The sequence below is a fragment of the Colossoma macropomum genome, unplaced genomic scaffold, assembly GCF_904425465.1.
Source record: "Colossoma macropomum unplaced genomic scaffold, Colossoma_macropomum, whole genome shotgun sequence".
In the NCBI taxonomy this organism is placed as follows: Eukaryota; Metazoa; Chordata; class Actinopteri; order Characiformes; family Serrasalmidae; genus Colossoma; species Colossoma macropomum.
In genome coordinates, this window is record NW_023494807.1 from 15,962,478 (window position 1) to 15,988,906 (window position 26,429).

A 26,429-nucleotide genomic window follows, 5' to 3' on the forward strand; every position below is an offset into this window, starting at 1 on the left:
TGCGTTCAAATTCGGAAACAGTTTCAGGAGGTAGTTCTGGCCTTCAGGCTTACTGCTGAAATTAAATGTTTACACAAAATCATTCAAATTTAACTGTTCATAGAGAAGTTTGCCACAAACGTTCGCTATTTTCCCGTCCGCTCCATCAGAATGGAAGACTTTATGGCACTTGGTCAAACCAACCAAACTTGTAACTGTTTAGGTGGATATTTAACCGCCTAGCAGTAACATCAGCCATTGGGCTTTCTTCTGCATTAGCAAGCTAACGGGGGAAAAATATCCACCCCAGGGTTTCCTTCCGTGTTTGGAAATGTACAGTCGCACAAGATATAAATAAACAGTCTATATTAAATAAAAATAGACCCATCTCTCAGAATGCTTCTTCAGTTGTTTTCAACAACAATTGCAGGTTTTCCTCCCCTGCTTATAAACATACACAGCTGTGCAAATATTATGTTTAACAGCTTTTTAAAGCCTTCTTGTTCCACTTTTGCAACAGGGACCATATCTTTAGTGATGTAACAGACCACACTATGAGAAATGAAACTTGCAATATGCATTGTTTTGGGGAAGAAGGCTGTGAAGGCTCTGCAGCTGGGGTTGCTGCATCAGCATGAAGCTTAACACACCCTTTTGTACTGCAGTTTATGGCACTGTTGTAAAAGGTAAGAGATTTGAAGTTCTTCCACCTCTGGATGCTACCTGTTTAAGGCACTGTCTATGCATGACTTGGTTCTCCTGCTCATCTGATCTTTTAAACCTGAACCATCTCCAAATAATCAAACCACTGTATTTTTTTTTTTTAAACAAACCAGGTATTTATCGGCAGTGACTGGAGCGGTGTCTCCCTCCATGTTACAGGAGAGCTTGGGAGTGAGTGGGGCTGAGTTTGGGCACAGTGGGAGAGTGGGGACGGGGTTTGAGTGGAGAGCATGAGAGAAGAGAGATGCAAACACGGCAACATCAAACTACATCGATATAAGCGGTACTGTCCCATCCTATATCTCATTTGAAAATATATCGATAAACTGTAAAAAAGTCGATATACCGCCCAGTCCTACTTCAAGATGCATTGGGGTGGGGGTGGGGGGGTGGGGGGGTTTCCTGTGGTACAGAAAAAACATTAGGATTAGATCTCGTTTGCTTCAGTGATAACTGGTGATGCCACAGCACCAAACTGAGGCAATTCCAATGCTACTTCACTAACAGCAAGTGGTGCTGGATCCTCAGTCACAAAATTTCTAGTAGTCTTTGACTAGGGTCAGAAGAACCATTGTTAAACGTTTTCACATTAGGAATGCTAATTTGAATTTATAAAATATATATATATATATATACACACACATACCGCATCCCACTTGGCATTCATCTTCTCTTTCTCAAACTTTGCAAACTCTCTGCGGTCATGGATAATCATAAGCAGCTTCCAGATCAGAAGCAGGGCCAAACCAATCAGAACAATGCCAGCAACTAAGCCTGCTACAATGGGGATGATGTCAGGACCAGCTGGGCACTCTGGGAACATATAAAGAAAGGAAAGCATCAGGAAACAAGTTTTGACATTTTTCATCGTACACTTTCAGAACATCCATTAGTACAAGACAAGAAGCTCTTTACCAAACTCGAGCATTCAAACCATTACAAATTCTGCCCACTTACCTGGATCCTTGACCACATAGACTTGAACTGTGTCATTCCTGGTGGAGTACGTAAAGAAAAACCAGCAGTCATTGGCATCACGCTCTTTGCAGTGAGTGAGGTAGGGCTGGCTGTTTGGCTGTGGAAGATCCTCCTTCTTATCCACCATGGTCAGACTGAAATAGCTGCATTTTTCTTGACAAGTGTCTTTAAGCTCTCCAGTCTGAAATGCACGGCATTGGACACAGGCTCTGTACAGAGAACAGATTAACATTAAGCATACTTAGTGCAAGTGAGCATGTAATGTAGCACCTGACATATTGTACAGTAAGCAGTAGGGGTGGGGGGAAAAAATCGATTCTTAGATGCATAAGGCGTCAAAAATCGATTTTCTAAATTTTAATTGATAATGTAATGTTCACGGAACGCAAAAGACGGAACTTGGAAGTGAGGAAGTGCAGCGCCCGGGCAGTCTGTGGCGGCACATAACAAAAACACAACTGGATGAGTGAGAAATCCGACCGGCACCCTCTGCATTAAAAGCTAGGTTAGGTCAGGAGTCGACAACCCAAATGTTAAGAAGAGCCATTTTGTCCTTTCAACAAAAATCAAACCACCCTGGGAGCCACAACATTTTGTGTCCTGTATGTCTCAGTATGTGATAATGTCCTAGTATAGGTTAAAAAATATAAACAAAAACACAGACTTACTTTACTCTGCTTTAAGCTTTAGCTATAGCCGCTTTCCTCCCATCTCCGCCAGAAAATTTTTCCTCAAAAGTAGATCAGTTTCTTGTAAAATGTCTCTCAACATTCGTCTGTTTTACGAGACTGAAGTCGCTTCTTATTCTTCAGCTTCTTGTTTGAATTTCCCTGTTCCACATTAAATTCTGCCTGAGGTGCCAGAATGTAAATGCGGCACCATTTAAGGTGGAACGGTAGAATTCGAAAGAGAAGCTGACTTCAGCCTCGCAACTTACTAGTGTTTGACAGTCTCTCATTGCAGGTTTAACATTCCAGGAAACCAACTGCGCTGCCTATAAATGCGGATAAGTCCATTCGTCTCCAAATGTTCGTCTTAAATCTCTCTCTTTGCCTTTTCGTTAGCTACTAGCTAGGCGAGACTGTGTTGCTATGTGACCTGTAGTCTGCACGGCAGTTCTCAGTCGTTGAGAACCAGGGCTTTTGCGCTATGTTGCACACTTTTTGAGCCAAGATACAGCGTCCAGTCTCAAAGATATTTTACTCTCTACAACAAGACCAAAGTTTCAAAATAATAGTAAAAAAAAAAAATAGAAAACAGGTAGAACAACTGTAACATGTGCTGCGTGGACACCCATTGCTACTAGATCTCACCGTAACAGCGCATTTTATCACAGATGAGTGGCAGCCAGTGTCTCATGTGCTCCAAACAAGACCAGTGAATGAGAGCCTTCCAGTTCACTTGCCACATCACTTCCATTTGTTTTATTAATAAAAGGTATTGGAAGTAAATTATGGATCATTACAAATACTTTGCTTTAAAAGTACCAAGTCCTCACACAGTGAGAAAAAAGAAATCCTGTATAGAAAAAAAAAAAAGATGCATCAAGATGCATCGATAATTGTTTTATAATCGTATCGCAGCCCTCTGAATCGTAATCGAATCGTGAGGTGCCTAGTGATTCCCACCCCTAGTAAGCAGTCAAGAATAACATCGCATTAAAAAAGTCTGTGATGCTCAACAGCTGGATTACAACCCAAACAAAAATGTATATAGTGCCTGAGCTCCCTGTAAGCTGCTCTGGTCTGGACTCACTTGTGCTCAGTGCAGACTCCTGGGCAGGTGGGGCAGATCTCACAGGTGGGGCCCTGGAACTTTTGGTCAGTGCATTTACACACTCCACATTCGCAGGTACCACGGCCATTACAGATCTGTCCATTACTGGCCACACAGGGCTGCGTGTCCAGAGAACAATCACATGCACTGCCTGTGTAGTTGGCGTCACAGACACACACCCTGCACACACACTGACCATGACCTGTTACAGACACAAAACAGAATATATTAGCTTTTCACCTACTGGAACCGTGGGCTACTGTAGATATCCAGTATTTTTCACAAACATATCTGCTGATGCAGAAAGGGTATCAAATCGATAATCTTCTATTTATAAGTTCATTTTTAATTAAGTCTGAGGCTTCCAGGCACAAAAATACATGATATAAAGGGATATAACTTTTTCTTTTGTAACATTGTTAATGCATGACTTGAGTGAGAGTGGGATATTAGTTAATTTCCTAGCTGTTAAACACTAGCTAGCACTTGGACATGAACTAAACTGGACTAACAATACAATTTTAATTAAACCAACAAGGTAAAAATATTTTTGTTCTTCTTTGTCTTTGACTGGACTTCAGAATACAGTGACAATATACTAGAGGCTTTTATCAATAAAGATTCATTTAAAATATCCTGCTTATGTCCAGAATTCTGGTTATGTCAGGGGTGATATTTGCCATCCACATGTTAAGTGTCAAACACTGTCTACTATTGCCTGATTGACAGAGATATCCATTCTAACAAATTTAATGATAATGGATATTAAAAGAAAGGATGTTAAAATGTGCAGCCTCACCTCCACAGAGTTTATTGTTGGATCGGTCACAGTTGAAGTTGTCACACTCACAGAACTTCCCCTCGTACCTCTCCTCTGGGTTGTCTCTCTTTTTGCATTCACATGTTCCACAGATACAGTCTCCATTGTTACTGCAAATGTCTGTCCCGTTGTCCATGCGGCAGTTTGCATCCAAATCCTCCGTTCTTACATCGTCTTTGCTGCATTCACAAACTCTGCCAATACGCCCCTCATTGCACCTGAGGAAAAAATATGAAGGCATCATCCACAATTCAAAACTCAGGTATACTCAGGTGTATATTTCAGGGCAATCTCCTACCTGCACGCTCCACACTCAAAAGTTCCGTTTCCGAAGTGACATTTTTCACTGTTGGGGACTCCTTTGTTGTGACATTCACACTCACAGATGAAGCTGAGGACAATCACCACTTCCTCGTTGAACCCCAGTGGCTTGATCTTTATTGTCTCCGATTTACCTTGAGATGGACAGCCCTTAGCAGTGATGGCTACATCAAAAGACACCTACAACAGGAACATTGCCACATGACAAGACATCTCCAACACAGTCTCGCCTTGTCAGAGAAGGCAGGACTCATTGTCTTTAACCTGTTTGTCAAGATTCTTCCTTCTCATATCATTTGTTCTCACCTCATCCCCGATGGAGATATTTGAGCACTTTCTTCCATTGTCTCCCGTTTCGCTCACTCCATTCTTGCAGAAGGACACATATGAAATGGACACTCCCTCAGGCAGCTTGCTGTTCTCCAGGATCACCTCAGATGACAGAGACTGAAGCAGAGTTTTTTAAACCATTAAAGAAAACTCAACATTCAACATCAAACAGCGCAATTACATCTACCTTAAGAAATCTATGGCGATAAAGAATTCAAAGATCTGACAGTGAGTAATTATACGTGCTGTAAGGGATTTTAATCCAAAACATTTTTGTTAAATTCAGCAAATATCTCCTCACGGTTCACTAGCTGTCTGTTCGGTGTGCACACTGAAAAAAAACATCCAGTGTTCGCATATATTCCTGACTCTGTACATGTGAAACAAAGTGGTTCAGACCGAACCACAACATTGGTGAGGCACCTGAACAGTGAAGAGATCCTCAGAAAGCTGACGGGGCTTCTTTTTCGAATTTTCCCAGTCCACCTTAAATGGTGCAGAAGTTACATTCGGGTGCCTCAGCTGGCGAACAGCAAGCTAACTTCAGCCCTGTCTACTCTCCACTGTTGAGACGCCAGAATGTAACTGCTGCACCAATAAAGTGGAATGAGAAAATTCCAACAAGAAACCGGCAACAAAGAAGCAACTTCAGAATTGAGAGCTGAAAGACATAAAAAGGGACAACAAGGCTGCTCTGTTTCTGCTTGACAGGTGGGCCATTAACTTATTTTGACTGTTTCAGAATCAATAGGTCAGTATTGTTTTGTCCCTTTGGTTAATGTTTGTGATGGCTAATCCTAACTGGTTAGCTTCACAGCAGCAACTGTAGTGACAGTGCCAACTCTCAGCCTAGTTAAAATTACTTGCTATGTCATCGTTCGAAAAATGTTTCATCATGGTAACCGTTCATACAACGTTTGTGAAGGGATCTAATAGATAGATAGATAGACAGATGAATAAATAAATAAAACAACAAACAAACAAACTAACAAACAAAACAACAACAAATGTCTAGTGCCATTCGCCATAGCAATGCGTGTCCATGACTTGATGGGGGGGTGAAGCTTCTGAAGGAGCACTGAAGGGGGGTTGTATTTGTTTTGCTGTTGAGTTCAAATATCAAAAATCCTTTTCCAGAATTGCTTACTGTGCCTTTAATTGTTAAAAAGTAACAAGCGCACTAGGAATTATACCAAGTATTGGTATTGGTAGGCCAGAATATGTTCTAAGATGAGCAGCAAAAGTGAATGGGTGGAAAATAAATATTAGTATGTACTCACATTGTAGGCGTCAATAATAAGCTTTATCACATTGCTGGAGTTTGAAGACAATGTTCCGACAGCGGACTTTGGAATCAGATTCTTGAGTTCCTAAAAATGAAGAAATTAACTGTTTCAAAAAATATTTTGAACAGTTTGCTGTGTCTTCTCCAGGCATTTCATCACTCAGTTAGCGTAATATGAACCGCCAGCATAAATTACTAAGTGATTACCTTATAGACAGACTGGAACTCTTCGGTGACAGCAAAGATGGTCTGAATGTTATTATCACTCAATTTCTGCACAAGGTGGGCGATGGAAGGGTAGTCCTACAAAGAAGGAATACGTTCAGTACCACCTCTGTGTGTGAGACAGAATATTTGTAGACCCCTAGGCACTGGACTGTAGCAAACTTACATAGTAATGGCTCATTGTGTACATATTGTCCTTCAGGTGGCATTTTCCATCATTAGGAAGCACAATTCCACCCAGTTTACCATCTCCAGCGAAGTGGAAGCCAGCGTCTGTGGAGAACACCAGCAGGCGAGTGACATTCCTCCAGCCAATTTGTTCCTAAAAACAGCCCAAACAAAGACAACAGAACTCAGAGATGGCCTACACATATCATTGTACATTGTAAAATGGGCACACATTATAAGCGCAGGTGAAAGAATGATCTGTTTGTACATCTGTTTGCTGCTGCACTGTAGTTCAATTGCACATGACGATATTTGGAAATGGCATAATGTACACATTACTATGAAATGGAAAAGACAAATGGCTAGAAAGTCCTTATCAATTTCTTTTTCCAAATTTTAATATTTTTAAAAACAAAAGAAATTGCTTTTGCAGCTACACTGTCGGGTTAGCCTTAATCAGTTGATGCTGTAGTTGATCAGACTGCAGCAAATAAGAAAGTAGTATATGGTGTTATCATTATACAGCTGTATGAAGCATACAGGATTCTTTAAACAACTGATGGCTTGTGTTTAAAAGATTACCCAATTCATATCCTTAGCAATAAATTCTAATTCATTCATCTAATTTTTTACAGCTTGAATTGGCTAGGTACAAGGTACTTGGGGGAAAAACGGGCTACAACTTCTCAATTTAAACATTGCTCTAATTCAGTGTGAACCTCACACTGAAACATATAAAATAACACTATTTTAAAACACCTCATCAAACTTACCCCACAGACAGCAACTTGCATGATGGCATCAAATCCTCCCTCAGGAGAGTCCAAGTTTCCAGAGATCTGCTGTTTACTGACGAGTCGGTTAAATTCTGCGCCATTTTTAGTCAGTTTTAGCACGTTCTTATAGCTGAAGGGGCTGGTGCAGTTCTGATCTGAAGTGCAGGGGTTCAGCAGCTTGGCTGGGGTTGTACTGATATAGGGCATCACAGTCTTCTCCACAAAGGAGCCAAAGCCTGCATTAAAAGACAAATATTTAAGTTTGTTTTAACTAACATAAACATGGATAACAACTGTAAGATTACTAACACTGGCAATTTATGTATGGAACAAAACAGCACTAACTGGTCATGTACATTACACTCAAGATGTATCGACTCTGACAAGTACAACACTGACGATACACCTTATTTGTCAACTTGGCACAGCTTCCATGATGTTCTATTACATTTGGATTGCTTCAAGCTTTCCTACCAATCCTGAAGTCTGACGTGATGCTCTGCATCTCTTTCATCAGGTCTGTTCCCAAGTTCTTCACATTCTCCAAATCATCTTTCATGGAGTAGCTCAAGTCCATCAAGTAGTAAAGATCAATGGGATAATCTTCTGCCCTCTTGAACTTCAGAGAAAACTTCTGAGGCTCACCTGAAACAAAATCAGTTTGAGGCTAAAGTTGAGAATAAGCCACTGTCACATCCTAAAGCTAAAGGATAACTTCACTCAGCTTTCATGGCTATTAATAAATTAATTATTACCAATTTTAGAATTTTAGTATTTTATGAATTTTAATAATTTCTTATTTTAATTACACTTCTGTTTACAAAAGTATAGCCTTCTGATTGTAATTCGGGTGTGTTGAGGTAGGCACCTGCTCTTAGGTTGAGTGTAAGCTTCTGAGGCTGAATCTGAGTGATCTGGTCCGGCGTCTGTGGCGTGTCTTTCTCACGGTTTGTGACAGGTTTGTTCTGGTTGATGGTGACCTTCCCTCGAGGGTTTTCAATGCTCCCATTACCACAGCCTTTCTTAATCAGAGCCTCAACCTCATCACAGCGTGTTGACTTGGATTCCCCCTGCTTTAGAAAGTCCTGCAGATACAGATGTATGCAACATTTAGGATGTTTCAAAGCAAAATTGTGACAGACATTGCCTTATTACAACGATCCTTTCAGGCACGTTTTCACAACTCAAACTTAATATTTTATGATAAGACCTTTGTTCTTCATTTTCAGTAATGTGATTATGTGATTTCAGTAATGTGGCAGGTTAGAGGAGGAAAACAAACTTTTGAGAAGGACAGATAAAAGCAGAGTGTGACTGGGGCATTTGAGCGTTTGTTTACACTGATCCTGGTAGTACACACGTATGCCTTAATACACCTGTTCCTTTACACCACCAGGTTACATTTTATTTATACCTTATTAACACCTTATTATGGGTCCACTTTAAATTTAGACACTAATTTTTATTTTTATTTTTTTTGTAAAAAACAGGCAACTTTCTATTTTCAGGACACAAACAGAAAAAACACCTGAAGCCAGTATTTTAGATCTTTTATAACCTTTGGTGGCATTCGCTATTTACAAAATACAACAGAACATGTGTTTAGTGTTTGCAACAATTGGTCAGTTAACAATTCAAAAATGTTATCAATGAGAATTTTCTTAAATAAACAAAGTTGTTAATTTAAGAAAGAGAGGTCAGCATGAACTATGTTTAAGTATTTTTATTTGTTAAATGGGCTACTTCCGTGACTGGACTACCAAATTTTCAGAGCCACAGCGTATTCAAACCCCATACAGACAAAGTCCTATACAATAGCACAGTACAGTAATGTTTCAGTAAAAGCATTTGTTAGCAGTACTTTTTTGTTGGATTACTCAGCAAGCTGACCAACAATAGTGTACTTGAATACCTGACTACAGAATATTAACACAAATCAGAATATCTAGCACAACTGTAAGGTACAAGGTGGACTAATATTTGAATACTGAAGGCAGCTTGAAGAGGGTCCACTGTTGTCCCTCTAGTTACTTTATATATATATATATATATATATATATATATATATATATATATATATATAGACAGACATGTGACACATAAGTGGTCTAAGAATTAAATCTTTAAAGCGTGTTAAAAAAAAAGTTTATTCAGCTGCCTTAAAATTTTGATCTCACTGAACTTTAAATAATAAGATAAAATAAAAACAGAATGTGACAAATTGATAATTGCACTGATAACCTACTATTACTGCTCTGTTAACATACTATTAAAATATTTTTAGTTTTCCTTCATCAAACCAAGACTGTTTGACCAGCATTCTGTTCATATGGCACTAGTAAACTGGGCCTGACAGGAAGCTGACTCACTGTTACTAAAGCCCTCATTGAATTCGAGAACATGACTCATATGGAACACTGGGCACTAAAGAGAACACAGAGTTCTGACACCATTTAAGGTCCGAGTTCTTTCTGAATTTGTTTATAAGATGTACAGCAAAGCCTGAGTGTTTCAGCAGTCTCACAAAAACAAGGAAAGAGAAGAACATCATAATTTCAGTAGCAGCGGTAGTAGGAGCACATTTCAAGAACACAACAGCACCACCCAGTGGCCTGAGTTACATAAAACAGTTCATCACATTAAATTAAATATTATGACATTCAGGTAACCTTAACTATCAGCAAAAGCATTCACACCAATGCTAACTCTCGCACAAAGATAATTTTACAAATTATCTTTGTGTGAAGACACTCTGGAAACCTTATCTAAGTTGAGTTACTAGTCATTAAACTAGTTGTGAAATTTCATCCATATGTCTGAAGGCCTTTTTGGAAGACAGAAAAAAAGAAACTTGGAACTGTTTTAAAAATAAAAAAACTCTATGGAGGTAAAAGAAGAGACTTCTGGGAAGCTCCGCCCCTCATGCGCAAATATTTATATTATTAATGAACTTTAATCTTATGTCACTCATAAAAATAACGACTGTTTAACTAAAAGCACTGGAGTCTGTTTAATGTTTGACCATATTAAATTATATTGGCCAATTTAACCGTTACAGTGCTACAAACATTGTGGTATCTGAATTTTCAAAATATTCTCTGTCCTTATTACAGTCCTAGAGATAAACAAACCATTTAGCCACAGGAAACATTTTCCCCTGACAGACAAGGACTCTCAAACTGCACAAACACATACCGAGCAAGACAAACAGAGATCACTGTTCCTCTCTAAAGTCGATAAAAACAATTTGTTTCTGTTTTTGGAGTTACTTACTTCAGAGGTGCACCAGCCACACTTTTCTCCAACCTGAATACACTCCCCACAGGACTGAGCTGAAGCTTTAGTGCAATCATTACCATCTACAGACAGAGAGAGAGAGAGAGAGAGAGAGAGAGAGAGAGAGAGAGAGAGAGAGAGAGAGAGAGAGAGAGAGAGAGAGAGAGGGGCACGCACACACACACACACACAAACACACAAAAACAATTACGATCAACATACACTTACCAATTAATGTATTCCCATAAACCACATCACCTTATTAAAAGAACAGGGTAGCCATTTGTCATATAATTACATCTTGTAGGTTTCTCATCCTAAATTAGAAGATTTCTTGGAATGTAGATGCTTTGTTGAATAGTGGGCTTTGCACATTATTAAATAAGTATGGTTTGCCATGAGACATAATTTAATTCAAGTAAACTTCTTTCTGTTCTCTAAAAGAAAGACGTGCCTCTGTGACTTTACAGGTTAAAGCACGAAGGAGACAACTATGGTCTGCCTTCTTCTATAATTATGAAGCAATGACCTAAACTAAAACACACAATGGCAATTCTCTCAAATCCATGTAAAAAGTATTGTTGGCCTAGATGTTTGAGTCTAGAGGACTACGTGAATGAAAGTTCCAAGACTTTGATAAAAGGTTTATGTGCTGAAATTGCATCATCAATGGTGATTTCTTGTTGAAAGTCCTAAATAATCCTGAAGATTAACCTAGCATTAAACTTAATCAGTGTCCAATAAGACAACTGAAGGATGTGAGCATCTTCAGCTTAAGATAAAGTATTATTTAGAGAAAAGAAATCCTCCAAAGTAGGGATGCAAATTTTAGCAAATTCTTTGAGCACTAACCAACTGTCATTAGCAACTGGATGGATGAACTGAATCAATCACATTCGAAATCACTGTCTGATATACGTACACGTCACTTGAATTCAGTATTAATGCGGCAAGATGTACTTTGGAATGCAGTACTGATCGGTAGGGCCAGGCATAAACGTGTATATGAAGTTAACGTCCTGAAACTGTATAAACAGCATGACCAAGGCTGGCTTAAGCTCAATGTACCTCAGTAGTTCACAAAAGCTATTGTGGTCCACCACATCCTTCTCTAAAACGTTCCACACCCATGTGTGACTTCATCACACCAGCATGGATCACACTTGCTGTCAAAAAACACTGACAAAACCGTTGCCTGTTTTATCTCTTGCAGGTGTTTTCTTGCGATTAGGTACACTGTTGTATTTGTGCTATCATCCTCTTGAAAAGTGGTCCTGAACACTATTTTTAGCTGCACACTTCATTTTTCAGCAGGCCAATCTAGCGGAAAAAAATTGTGTTGGGTCCTCTTGCATACAATTCAAAAACATTCTTCAGCTTAAACGACAAACCTGCCTATCCAAATAGAAACAGTTGGTTATTGGAAATTAAATAAATTAACCGATAGCACTGGTTAATCACTTACATCTCTACTCCCAAGTATATGAAAGAATGGAAGCAAGTTTCTTCTATTAAAGACAAGTGAATTTTACCTTACTAAGCTGACTGTATGTATGCATGCATATACATCTCCTAACTAGCCAAGCTCTGTGTTTACATGTAAAAAATAGATGACTGTACCTAGATCAACTGTTTGTGTGCATGTGTAACAAATAATCTTACCTAGCTGAGCTGTGCACAGGGAGAAAAGCCCCAGCAGAGCTGCTATCAACATCACCTTCACCTCCATCTGAAAAGAAAAAAAACAAATAAACACGAACTCATTAAAAGAGCATTTACCACCACAACATAAATCAAAAACCCTTCACGAAGCTCAATCCTACGAATCTCTCAAATGAAAAACAAAATAATTAATAAATAAAAATAAACAAATCTTAAACTATCACGCAGCTGAAGCTACATATCACAAGCTAAACAGAGATCCATCTCTTTAGAAGCACCCCTCATGATTACACCTAGCAACATATCAAAAGATATTATACCACGATACATGATATGTATCACAATAATAAATTCTTCTGAGATTTAATAAGTTGGAACAGACAAAATAGGACCTGTAGTGCCACAGAAAAAATCATCCTATTTCTTTCCCCCCTTTACACCCAGCATCTAGCCTGTAGAACCATTCTAAGGCAGGCTGGAAGAGTGTGCAGTGTTGATCACAGTCAAGTAAACACCTCTGATCCTTCATATGATTAATAAACAGTGCTACTGTTCAAATTCCCATTAGAATTGAATCAATTAAGAATCCATTAAAACATGTACAGCTACCTTGGTGATCACAGACCGGGGGAGGCCAGTTTGACAATTATTACTAAAATGAACAAACTGAAGATAAAATATGAAGGACTGGGCCAATTTAGAGCCTCAAGGTTCAAATAATCTCCAATATGAAATCCAGCATTTGCTTGTCTTTGTGCACATTGCTAAAAAAAATTTTATCTTCCACTTTGCATTAGGCTAAATCACTTTTTTTTATATAAAACAGTATAATCACTTTGTGGATGGATTATCTTCCATTTGATTTAAGAGTTTGTTTACTGACTTTTCCATTACATATGTTAATGCTAAATAAGTTAAATGCCAAACTTCACAATCCACGTTTACAACAATAATAATAAAAAAAAACAAATTGTATTTAAAAAATTTTTCTTCTTGATGAATCAGCATGACAATAATGCATATTTTAAATTACCACTTTAATAAGAAGCATAAGAAATCAAATCTAAATGAGCATAAGAAATCAAATCTAAATGACCCATTTATATGCATATCTTTCCATATAGCTGCATTTAAAATCCATAAAGTAATTTTAAAGACACCCCAGTTTATCTTTTTAATGTAAAGTACTTTGGAATTTTTGAAAATCTTTGTTTTAGTGTCGTTCAGTTATGTCCTTTTTACTGTTTGGCCGATTATTTGATTATTCACCACAATAATCAGTAGATCACTTGATCACTAATATAATCAAATGGTAACAGTCCTATCTAGGGACTTTACAACAAATAACAAATATCAAATGCGTCATGCTACAACTTTGCTGCTTTGCTGCTCGCATGGTTCTCAATTTCCATGACTACAAAAAGAAGTCTACCTGATCTAATCTACCCAATTTAAGGGTTCTTGGATACACAGGGAAGAGTAAACAGCGCTCACCTGCTTTTGTATTTGGTGTGTTGAAAACAATTGTACAGCACTAAAGTTCAAGAAAGGATGATTCATACTGAAAGTTTTCAGAGTAACAAGTCGTTTATCAGCTTTTTCAATAATTAGTTTTATGTGCATGAATATAAAATATCCCCTATAAAATTACTCCACTCATTCTAGAATGATTAATTCTTTCCAAATAGCGCAATTCAAGTCATCTGGTGAAAATTCCTGTAACATATCACAATGTATATCGAACATAAGAATTTGCAATGCAGCCCTAATTCCTAGTTACTGAAACCATGTTTACTGAACACACTGTTTAAACACTAAATATCTGCTAGGAAAAATATCCCAAGCAATTAACGACGTCAGACAGCTCTGAAGAGTTGCACTGATGTATGTCTGTGGGTGTGTGAGTGTGTGTGTGCGGGTGAAAAAAAAAATCTATAGAACACAAATGTGATGAGTTCATTTCCTGTTTCTCACAGTGAGCATGCAGAGGATGTGTCTCCAGAGACACAAAACATTCTAATACAGAAAAAGACCAGAGTTTTCTCTTCCAGTTTTCAGTTTCCAGAACCCTCAACCACCACCCTGTGTCCAATACTGTTTTAGACCTCTGATACACTCGTGAGGCACTGCCCTAAAACTGTGAATCATGTCTGAATGGTTTGACAGTAGGGGTCGACATAATACAGTATAGCAATATTTTGGATGAGATAGTAGAATGAAATAGAATAGTATTGATATGCAGAGGCTCAAATATTGATCTTTTATTATTTAATAAAAGAACAGGCATCATTTGGAGTCAAAAGCCATAAACTACAGTATGTAATTTAACAAATTTAGCATAAATCTTTAAAAATTGCAAAAGAATTGTGTTGTGCTTCACTGTGATGACAGTGTATCAGGAGGACTCTAGTTGTTCCCACTCTAATTAGACAAACATGAACTGCAGCTGTCAGTTAACTGTGGCTAGCAACTGTAGTGGATAAAATATGTATCCACTGAATCCTCCTCTCCAGGACTTTGTTGATGCGCCTCTAATAGGGAATTTTTTTTGGAGGTAACACCAACATGGACTAGCCAACATTCCACTTAGCTCGAGTCAACACAGACACAGGAAAAGGAGGAGAGAGAGAGAGAGAGAGAGAGACAGAGAAAGCGAGAGAGCCTGAGCGTGCAAGAGAGAGATATGCCTGCATAGCCATATTTGGTCAGGCAGCTTCATGTCTGTTCTCTCACTCCAGGCCCCTACCCCCATCCCACTGCCTCTCTCAGACTCGTCTGAGCATGTGCAGTGAACACGATCACAGTGAGCACCCAGGAAAAAAAGTTTTCATGGCAAGATTAGTAATGGTGGATTAGCAAGATAATCCTTTAGTGTACAGCTACTATGAGATGACAGCCCTGATCTATTCTTATTGGGTCTGCAAAAGACTGCCAAGTCTCACAAAAATGCTCCTTGAATAAATATATGCAACTTAAAAGGTCTGTTCGCGTCATAATTTAAGTATTTCTAATGATAAACTGTCCACAGAGCTAAAGAACACACTAATGAATTACAGACGATGCTAATGAAGTGTCACCCATCAGTAAACAATGAATGCTATTTCTACTGAATTCTGACCAATAAGAGTTCATAGAGTTCACCAGTAACAAACACCAGAATGTTTTTGTTACTGGCCAGCACTTTAATGTTTCTGATCGCTGCAGCCACTCAAGCTCAGTGCTGTACGGTTTGTTAAACACTACAGTTTGTCATTTGCAGCAATCTCAATCTGTCAAAATGGCCAGCCGTACTTGTGCAGCGCTTTCAAAAACACAGTAGTTTTTCTTAAAACACTTTCTAGTAATAATCTAGGACTGGTGCAGCTTGCCTTTCCCAGACAAACAGCCTCTTCCTGTGAGCACGGCTCCTTCCTGTGCAATTTAACAGGACTTTACCATGACAATTTTTAAAAAATGCGATGCCTATCAGAACACATGCATCCAAACAGGGAGTTAACAGATGTGGGCATTTCCCAAGACAACGCTGGCAGTTATAGACACCACATATCTCCACACAGACACCTCCACACCTGTTTGCAGTAACTGATAACACTGAAGGAGTTCTCCGTACCATATCTCAGTGTACAGGCAAACAACGTTCTTATTATTAGTGCAGTATATGTGTCTGTGTATATTTTGGAGTGAGGGAGAAAGAGAGCAGAAACTAATTAATGTTAAGCAACTATTTTTTTAATCAGATTTTTTAAACCACTTCAGACAGCCAAGACTAAACATTCGCATATGTTTAAATGTGCAACTCTGTGGTAGCAGGTTTGAGCAAGTCTAACTTGACAGGGACATGATTAAACTGGCTGATTTAAACACACAGCCGTGTGTGCGTGTTCTCCTGAAGAAGATGCACTGCGTAGATGTGACTTGATTTCTAGTCAAGAAGATGGACTCCGGACAGGTCACCAGTCCATCACAGGGCAGACACACAGACATATTCATTCACACACACATACACACACACACACAGGCAATTTAGCATGTCCAATTGGCCTGACAGCATGTATTTGGACTGTGGCAGAAAACCAGAGTTTTTGAAAAAACATCAGAAATATTGATCCGTTTATCCATGAATTTGTTTATTTCTCAGCTGGAATTGTTGGTGAATCAGAAGTATACTGAATACGTTGAAAGAAAATTTAAAGGGCAGGATGAGGGTTTATTTGTTAGCTATGTATCTAATTCTAATAGTTATAGAATGTGTGCAAGCAGAATGAGCATTTTTTTTGCTTATATTCACTGTCCAAAAAAAGTAGCTTTGCTCGACTCTACACATGATCCTGGTCACTGTCGCCAATGATGTAGTCTATCATTTGAAGCACAACCAGTATTTGCTACCATGTAAACATTGCTAGGAAACAAGATAGTTAATCAGCTAATCTAGTTACTTTAGCCTTGTACTTCAATAGCTGCCTACAATGAAAAAGAAAAGACATGGGGGGGGCTTGCTCATGGGGGCTTGGACCTGGATTTCTTTTTGTAATGCTCATTTCCTTGTAAAGCTGCTTTGTGACAACACCTGTTGTAAAAAGCGCTATATAAATAAACTTTACTTACTTACTACTCACTTACAATTATACTGTTAATTGCTATTATTTACATGACAAGAGTTGACTAAAATTTCATGATGACAGGCCTACTGAATATATGAAAATGGATTTAAAGGAAAATTTTTATTTACTCAAGTCTCCAAACAGTTAATAGAATGAATTAGAGTTATCAGCAGCAGAAGACATGTTGGAACATAGGAGCTTTCATTTAGTTTGTGCTTAGTTGTCGTGCTGCTGTGAAACGCTACCTCCCCTAAATTGACTGACCGACCGATATTTGGTATCAGTCCTAAATAAAAGATTCCTGTTACTCAGTGCTAGGTCAATGTATTTAACCTTCTTACCAAAGTTAAATTGGTTGGAGGGAATATTCCCTTCCGAAACTACCTAACCGCAGTTATTACCAGAACTACATAACTGCTTGAGCTCGGTAGCAAAAACATTGGTAAACCACTAACATACAAAGAACATTACAAAAAAAAACAACAATGTTTAAAGCTGTTATTTACACCTTTTGAAAAGTTTGCGGTTTTCTTTGTGGGTTGGAGAACCAGGTCAACACTCACCACTTTTCCTCTGACTGAGAAAATGCCCACCGTATACTAATGAGCACACAGGGGTGTTAATGCACCCACTGTGGAATCTAAACAAAATTACTTTAGGTTCAGTACAAAATGACCTTAAACCGAACCAGTTTGCTTTCAGTGGATTCAGTTTCAGCAAAAGCATTCAACATACTTTATTAAAGGAAGTCATACACATCCTCTCAGTTCAACACGAACATTTACTCCTCCTTGAAAATCAAAAAATGGAATTTGGAGGAAATTAGACAGATTAAAACATGACATGAGAATGTCTCAAATGGATGCCAAGCAAAAAAAAAAAAAAGAGAATATTTACAGAAAGATCAATCACCTATTTCTGTGGCCACAAACTGCAGCGTTTTGCTCTTCTCCCAAACACCCAGTTCTCAGTAAATAAAGTATGGTGCCAGAGTGTTCCCACATGCCAGATTCGCACGAGTCATTTATCTCCTCACTACCAAACTACACAAGCCTGAGCAAATCTCAGCCAAACAGACACACAAACACCTCAAAAAACCTCACTCTCAGTTCAGCTCAGACAGATAAAAGACACTGTAACACAATCTTGATCCTTGAGAGAACTCGTTAAACTCCTGTCTGTCCCCTCCTCAGAGTGTGTGTGTGAGAGACAGAGATAATCATCAGTCTTCAAAAGGCAGTCCTGTGTGTTTGTGAGGTATTCAGATTTAAAAAGGCACCCCTGCAAGGGGGGGTGTGAAAAAACAGTCTTCAGACATGTGTGTGTGTGTTTGTGTGCGTATTCACAGATATAAATTCTTTACACATTCCTGAGAGACTTGCGTGTGTGCTCCTGCTGTTGTTAAACCCCACCCATATCTCATGGCCACCAATCAAACGACAGCCTTGACTCCAGGAGGCATTCTTCTGGAGACGTTCCGTAAAAGGCTCTGTCTGTCAAACACGTTTGTTTTAATCACTTTGAATTCTCTCACAATAAAACAGCTCCAATTCTTAATCATAACAAATCTTCATGACTAACCAAATCCAGGAGGAGAGTAATGGAATCATGAATGCGGCTTTAGGATGACTAAAGGTTGACTGACTGCTTTCAAGCTGTATTTGTTACAAACACTAAGATTTGAAATACGGATGTTCATGTAAACATGCGTACACACGCGCACACACGCGCGCACACGCGCGCACACACACGCACGCACACGCACGCGCGCGCACGCACGCGCACGCACACGCACGCGCACGCACGCACACACACGCGCACACACGCGCGCACAGCTGATCTTCTGTTTAAGTCATAGTGCAGTACTCCCTCCCCCACCCCCAACACCACTAACTCCCCTGGAGCAGGGCAGCTGAGCCATTTCCTTAATTAAAGTCTGCCGCTGTTCTTCTGTGTCCCGCGCGCGCACACACACACTCACACACACACACACACACACATTCTGATGAGTGATCGGGAAGAGCATGTGTCCGTTTAAAAGGATCTAGCTGAATGGAAGAGATTACAGAAGGAAAACCCCACCATTACATGAAACACACAAACATACTGACACTCAGCTAAGAACACTGAAATTTCAGACACCAAAAAATAAAATTTTAGGCCTACAACGTCTTTTTTCTAAAGAAGGAATAGTAATGAAAGTGGGAAATAATGATCAAAATGGACAGCACAGACACACTGAAACATTTAGAGCAACAGCAAAGTGAAAATGCTGTGTAGATTTATTTCACGGTTTCTACAACAGATATTATATGATTTCCATTAAGTAACAAAAGGGGATACAACCCCCAAGACCAGGGGTGCCCATACTTTTGTGGCTTGAGATCTATTTTTTCCAGTGGACAGGTCATTGTGATCTACCTTTATTAAAAAAAAGAAAGAAAAAGGCTGGCCTCATCCTTTTTAAAATCTTTTTAATGCACTTCAGTGGCCTATATTATTAGTCAGCATTACAGGGCCACCAACTGAAAAACCACCCTAACCTTATTCTGGTGATTTGCACTGAATGGTGTCAGCCAGTTTGTGTGGTCTGGACCACTTTTTTCTTCCTGAGTTCACTTTTAGCTGGGTATTCGTCATCACAGTTTCTGTGTATACTTCCAAAATGCCTCTCGACATTCCCCTTCTTTGGAAGTGCGATGGCTACTTGGCAAATCAAGCAGATGCATTTGGAGTTTGACATTTAATTTAAAAGGCCTTCTCCTGCTCTGCATGGAAGAGGTAAGTTTTCGGTTTTTTGTGTGGGTCTCACGCTCATCTTCTGAAAGAGTCAGTGTAGGTTACAAAAGGAAAAAGCAAAAATGGTGCTACACAAACTGGCTACCGATAAATGAAAACTTTCTACATTTCTAGAGAAGCAAACTCACAACAGTGCTCAGTGCGCGGGCTGTGGTGTAGCTATGGTAAAAAGCAGTGTCCACATTTTCCGTCATTCACGCTTTCAACGTGCACTGTGCAATCGACTGGTCACTCGTGATCGATGCATTGGGAACCCCTGCCCAAGACGTTCTCCACTACAGGTCTGATACCATTTGAAAACACAGCATCCCACCCAATGCACCTAAACAGAAAAGAAAGTCCCTGCTAGCATGTCAACACTCTCCTAGTCTAGCATCAGCTAGAGTAGTTAGCCTATTTAGAGATAACAGTGCTATCCCCGCCTTTATGGCTCGTTCACATTCAGATACTCGTTAGTATCCCAATTTTCTTTACTGTCCTGCAAGTAATCATAACAAATAACCAAACAGTGATTTCAGTATTCGATTACAGGAGTACTCGTGCACATCCTTAGTGATTATCTTTGCAAGTTTATTTTATCTTATTGTTTTTAATCATTGTCATTTTTTCTGGTTTTTGCTTTTCAACTGAGCGTGTCCTGAATTTTGCTTTCGGCCAACAGATTTTATTTCATTGCATCATTACACACGATCACGCATTTTCACTGCATACCATGGACTCATGGTCCCTCCAGTTACAGACGCTGGAACTACAACAGAGGAACTACAACAGATCTGTTGAGATGGCTGTTTTTAGTATCTTTTGGTAGTAAGACAACCTTGAAGTATACATGACTGAAGGGCCCTTTTTGTCACTATCTGGGAGATTCACAGGTTAGACCTTACAAAGAGAACATTACTTGACTTGAGATCTAAGGCTCTCAACTTAGATCGTATGTAAATGAAGAGCTTCATTTCAAACTAACATAGATCCATTTGTAACAAGAGGTTTGAATATAACACCTTTTGTATAACGCACTGATGCTCAATGCACACTGTCAATATTTATTAGGGAAATAAAAAGGTGGCATTAACCATAATACAGCCCTGACATTTCTTGTATGTGTATGTTTAATGCATTTCCTCACTGTGCTCTGAAACTGAAGCTGCTCTTAAATCAGCACTTTTACTCATAAGGCTAAATTCCAAAACAGAGCTCCAGTCCAGTTTATCGTGCCCAGAAGCCATGGACTCATGACTGACAAATCAGCTGTACCGGAATCTCCCCTGCCACTCCCGTCCTTTTCCATTGTTAACATGTCATAACAAGGCGACTGAAGGAAGTGACTCAGAATGCCAGTCGGTTTAGAACTGGGCCCAGGGTCCGTACATGCTGACCATATTAGAGCCGTATATCCCTTCTGATTCACTGATATAAAACACTAAAACTGTTCTCAGATCAGCACTCAGAGCTTGCTAGGTAGGACCTCATAACACACAGTCACCAGCCTTTTGTTCTCCTACATTCATAACTCATACATGATTGTGGCCGTCCTCGTCCCCACCACAGATTCTTAATGCCAGCCTTGAAGACTCCATCTTCTGCCCTTTTTTGTATTTTCCCTGCTCCAGCACTTCTGATTCAGCTTTTACAAAATCATGACACAACTAAATCAGACATGACAATCACTGTAAACATTTATATACTACGTAAACACTTTCAGTGGCCTGCGAATGTAACATTACATCTTCCAAAAGACTTTGTTGTGGCATTCCTTCCAGAATGGGAATTTAAACTCGATGACCATGGAGATTTTAAACTCGAACACGGAGTTTGAAAAGAATGGAAATGCTCATTCACTAGTGGGCATACGTGCAATTGTGCACACACGGGGCAAATGCAAGCAGGACATAACTTGAGTAAATCAAAGATAGGAATAAAGAACCAGAAAGAACCACGCATCATTACAGCATGCTAGCCTTGACAAGTCCAGCTGTCAGCAGTCTCTGCGATTATTTAGTTCACTAGAAAAGACTTGTTGAAACACCTTGCCTCTTCCTATGTATGAAATACACCAATCTGGAAATGAAGGCTAAGAGCACACAGGCCTCAGTAATAACATGAAGACTGCTTGGGGCTACTGTACTGCCTACAGGAGAGGAGCTGCTGGAAATACTGAATTTCAAAGACTGTTGTCCACAGAATTAGAGTCTATTTGTGGTTCTACTTGCAGCTGACCGGGGGTGGTGGGGACACTCTTAAATTATCTAATACTAATAATCATAATAATAACGTGCTCTGATGCAAATGTTTTAACTGCCAAGTATTTATTTAAATAACTGAACAATAACAAAATATATACACTTTGTGTTTATAACTGAACTATTTTCTCTCTTTCTCTCCCACACAGACACATACAGTCTCTCTTTTTCTCTCTCTACCACTCACACACAGACACACACTCTCTCTCCCACGCTCACAACTGTCCATCTCACCTGTTGCTGTTGCACTAGCTGGCTCTCCCACACCTCTCTCTTCATTACCTACAGCTATCTTTTCCTGACCCTCTCTAGCTGCTTCAGCTGCCACAGCAGCGCTGGTTGAAGCCGAGCAATGTTCAGAACAAATTAATTGGATAACTATTCACACTGATCTGTGTGATCTTTCCCATGCGTGTTTTCTTGAAGTCATGGTTTTAGGCGCTTCTTCCCATTTTTAAGTTTCTAACTCTTTTTGCTACTACATCTCTTTGTACCTGGTGTGTGTGTGTGTGTGTGTGTGTGTGTGTGTGCGCGAGTGTGAGAGAGAGAGAAAAGCAGAGGCAGAATGAATCAATGCCACTACAATGAAATACAATTTTACACGTTTAACCAATACGCATAATGCGGTTACCCATCCTGGAGTACAAGAACAATATTGCTCCTTTTTTTGCATGTCATCTGTAAGGACTGATTACTTAAGAGACTTTTTGACTGATCTGAAGACCTTAGCTTCTATCTTTTAATGCCATTAAGTCTGCTGAGAGACCATGAAGTTATACAGGTAGCCTTGAAATGCACACAGACCTCTTTGTCTTCTCCTTTCTGAAATAATAGATGTATTGCTCCAACAACTACTAAGAATTCATCAAGGTAAACTGATTGTTCATTACATTAAAAAAACTCTGTAGTTGTCCACAGTAAACAAAAAAGAACACATGGTTAAAACAAGTCATTTATTTATATATAGTCTGAGAAAATAATACAATGCAGCCTTTGTCAAGGCCACAAGGCTACTTAAATCAATAAAACAGCTTCACTACTGAAAAGGTGCTTGATGTGGAAAACAGCAACACAGCTGCCACCACACTACTGGGAAACACAGTTTAACTAACAGCTTTGCTACATATAATGATGCTACTGCCCAACTCTGTAAACAACAGTAATCATCAACAACCAAACACACAGTCTAATCCACTCACAGGCCATCTAGCATTGTATCTGTTTCTTCAAGAAAAACTTACACCCTTAGGATCTGTTCTTTTCTAGAGGAAGTATTAGCAGCAGCGCTACTGTCAAGAGGATGTCGTCTCACACACCATAAACATAGTGGAAAGCCAGCTGGTTAACCACTTACATCCTCACACTGTCTCTTCTAAATAACCCACGGTCAGCTTCAGGCCTCCCTCAGTGATCTCATTGTCGATTCACTCTTGAACTCTTTCTGATGATTAAAACCACACACTCGATCACTCGCTCAGCTGTGTTTGTTATGGAGGTTGCTTTGGAGTCGATGCGTCAGTTCAGTCGGTGATGTAGAGTCAGATAGAATTACAGAGCAGATGAGGGCGCCTGTCAGTAATTAATGTTGCCATATTAAAGACACACACCCATGTCAGTGAACCATCTTATCTCCCATTGATGACACCGGCACACATGTTTACCACCTCAGGCTATTCTGCACAGGATCTCACAATTAGCTGCATGAAATTCACAATCTCAATACATTTCTTAATGGACTTTATCAAGAACAGCACTGATTCTTCAGCCTTTATACTCATATAAATCCTGTGACCAATGACAACAGACACTGTGCCATGTAACCTAAAGCATGATGAGATCTGTCTTTTACATTTGGATTTTTTATTACACATTTATACTTATTTAAAAATCAGTATATTTACAATGTAATGTGTAATGTTCATATTTTTGTGATAAATTTAAATGCTGCATCATTCTTTGCTAAATTGGTGTCTCAAAGAACCGAAGTGAAAATCTCAACTCTAATCCAAAACAATCATGATTCCCTCTGAATCAAGAATCATGAGAACCTCTCTGAGGGAAAAGCTGAGCTTTACAGTGATGTGAAACTATCAGATTTCCTCCTGTAATAATATGCAATGAGTAGGAAGGAAGCTCAAGACTGTATGACAGACACTACAGCAGTAAAATCTCTCAGCTGTTACAGTGGGCTGAAGCCTGTCTAGTCTGGAAAAGGCCTTCAGTCCACACCCATAAACTACAAGTCAGACTGAACAAAATATGAGGAATTTAAACACAACTAAACAGTGTTGCTAAGGAACTAAAGGGACCTATATAGCAAACATATTAATAACATATGGAAAGTATTCATCTGTTAATGCTTGAACAACACACCAAAGTGGAAGAGAGGTAATGATTATAGTGTAGAATAAAATGCAGTAGGCCTGTTAGTGTGGTCAGTGTGTAAATGTGGGTTGAGTTTGGGTGAAATTTACAGCCAAGCTTTTCATTTGCAAAATAAATAAAGGGTTTTGCTTCTACTTTCTTGCGAACCAGCATAACTGGTCATCTTGGTTTCTTAATTTGTGGTGTTTAATCGGTCAAGAAAGCCTTAGGTCTTCTACACAAATTCGTTGTTGGGGAGTAAATGAAATATCCTGGACTGAGATGTGTGGAGGGAGTAATGATGAGTCAGTCTGACAAAATCCAGGCCACCCAATTTGAATTCCAGATATGGAAAAAAGGTGTTAGGGACAAAAGCAAACCTTGAAACATCTCTAATGTAAGCAGACAACAGCACAAACATCCCAGTTAAACAGCACCACTGCTCTCAGTCGGTTATAGAAAGCCAAGGCTGCAGGAAGTTTGCAAGGCTCATTGTCTTACTGCACTTTCCAAAGCTTCCTCTATCTAATACAATCTAATTTCACCTTGAAAAAAAAAGAAGAAAATCCACTGCTTACAGGCTACTGTAAAAGTCACTCACAGGCTACTCACAGTAATGTCGTTTTAAGCCTGAGTTAAAAAGGAAATCCACTGATATTTCAAATGCCCTACAAAGTTCAGTGGTTGAATTGTGGACAAAAGTTATTCAGAGTGGCTTGATGTCAGGTTTCATTGTAGAGAAACTTACTGACTCAGATTTCTTTAGAGAAGTGGTGATAGGACCAGATGTTGTTGTGTCTACGACACATATATAGCCATTTTATTTACGCTCCAAAACATATCTGTAAAGCTACATGTGTCTTGAGTTTTTATATGTAATATTGATAGCTAATGTTACAATACAGCATACCTTGCTGCCATGAACAGATAGAAATTAGTGTGCTTTAGGACAAAACCTTCCATCTCAGCAATATCGTAAAACAAACCCTCAGGCACCATGAAAAGTAATTGAAACTAGTTCACTTAATAGATTTCTGTAAGAGAGCTTTTAAAGGCATTACACTCCTCAGATGTCTGGTTCCCATCACCCCCACTATGAACAACTCTGACCCCGTAAGTTTCTCTAGAACGAGGCATTTCACACCAAACCACTTTGTATTACTTTGTTGACAATTAAATTAAGCAGAAATGTTGAAAAAATGACTGCATTTCCCTTTAAAGGTGCCATAAAAGGGGCTGTGAATAACTTTCATCTTTTTTTTAATCTCGTGTGGTGGTGTAAGTGCTTCCAGAAGGCCGCAGCATTTCTTCCTAATGACATGAACGAGGGGAGCTGTTGAATCCGGACCGAGTCGTATTTACGTTAGCTCACCAACAACTACCAAATAAAGCATTGTTCTGCAGCAGCAGGAGCGGCGGCGGCCATTCTTCTTCCTCAGAGACTCCCTCCTCTCTCTCTCCCCGGGCCTTAAACCCCACCACCCATGACCACACCTTCGAGAACAACTTTAACCACAGTTTTTAAATTAATAGGCAGAGAACTTGGTGAGTAAACGTTAGTGAAGACACTCTTGGCTGCTGCCTTTTTTAGCTTTACCCACACATCCCCACCCAAAGTCCCCGCACTCATTCCGCTCCCAGCCAACAGCCAACGACAAAAGCCCTCAACAGGACTCCGGAGACTCGGTTCTGAACTCTCTCCACAGCTGTAACTTAGATATTTACTGTGGAGAAGCTCGTTTTGTCATGTTTTTTGTTTCTCCTTCATTCAAATACTCACCTTAACCAACGGAAGAATCGACTCTGGACCGCGTTTTCAGAGCAACATTTGCTGACAGAAAGGTCCTCTCAGTGAGCTCTGTTTGGCGCGAGCTCCTCTTCTGAAAACGGTCGCTCCAGGCTACGTTTTTCGTCACGCGCCCAAAAATACGTCGGCCTCTAAAACCACAACAGGCTAATGTTCCCTTTCTGTGGCAAAGTGACGATGTAAAAGGACGACGGTCAGTACAGAACACACTGAGACAAAGGGCAGTGAGTCCAGCTCGCCCTTGGCTGGATGTTGAGGGAGCGCTGCGCGTGTGTGTGTGCGCGCGTGCTGTTGGGCAG

At 39.5% G+C, this 26,429-nt stretch overlaps 1 protein-coding gene across 2 annotated transcripts in view; it reads right to left on the reverse strand.

Moving 5' to 3' along the window:
• The window catches only part of LOC118796739 (integrin beta-1-B-like), a 31,317-nt gene extending 4,888 nt beyond the window's left edge, over window positions 1-26,429 (reverse strand). For both annotated transcript variants that reach the window (XM_036555821.1, XM_036555820.1), the window contains exons 1-15: window positions 26,104-26,429; window positions 12,320-12,386; window positions 10,655-10,740; window positions 8,250-8,466; window positions 7,856-8,026; window positions 7,379-7,617; window positions 6,604-6,759; window positions 6,420-6,515; window positions 6,208-6,297; window positions 4,904-5,044; window positions 4,575-4,777; window positions 4,256-4,494; window positions 3,436-3,658; window positions 1,660-1,889; window positions 1,349-1,515 (exon numbers count right to left, since the gene is read on the reverse strand). In XM_036555821.1, the coding sequence (XP_036411714.1) occupies window positions 1,349-1,515; window positions 1,660-1,889; window positions 3,436-3,658; window positions 4,256-4,494; window positions 4,575-4,777; window positions 4,904-5,044; window positions 6,208-6,297; window positions 6,420-6,515; window positions 6,604-6,759; window positions 7,379-7,617; window positions 7,856-8,026; window positions 8,250-8,466; window positions 10,655-10,740; window positions 12,320-12,386 (2,325 nt within the window). In that variant the 5' untranslated portion in view covers window positions 26,104-26,429. The remainder of the gene's footprint in view (window positions 1-1,348; window positions 1,516-1,659; window positions 1,890-3,435; window positions 3,659-4,255; window positions 4,495-4,574; window positions 4,778-4,903; window positions 5,045-6,207; window positions 6,298-6,419; window positions 6,516-6,603; window positions 6,760-7,378; window positions 7,618-7,855; window positions 8,027-8,249; window positions 8,467-10,654; window positions 10,741-12,319; window positions 12,387-26,103) is intronic.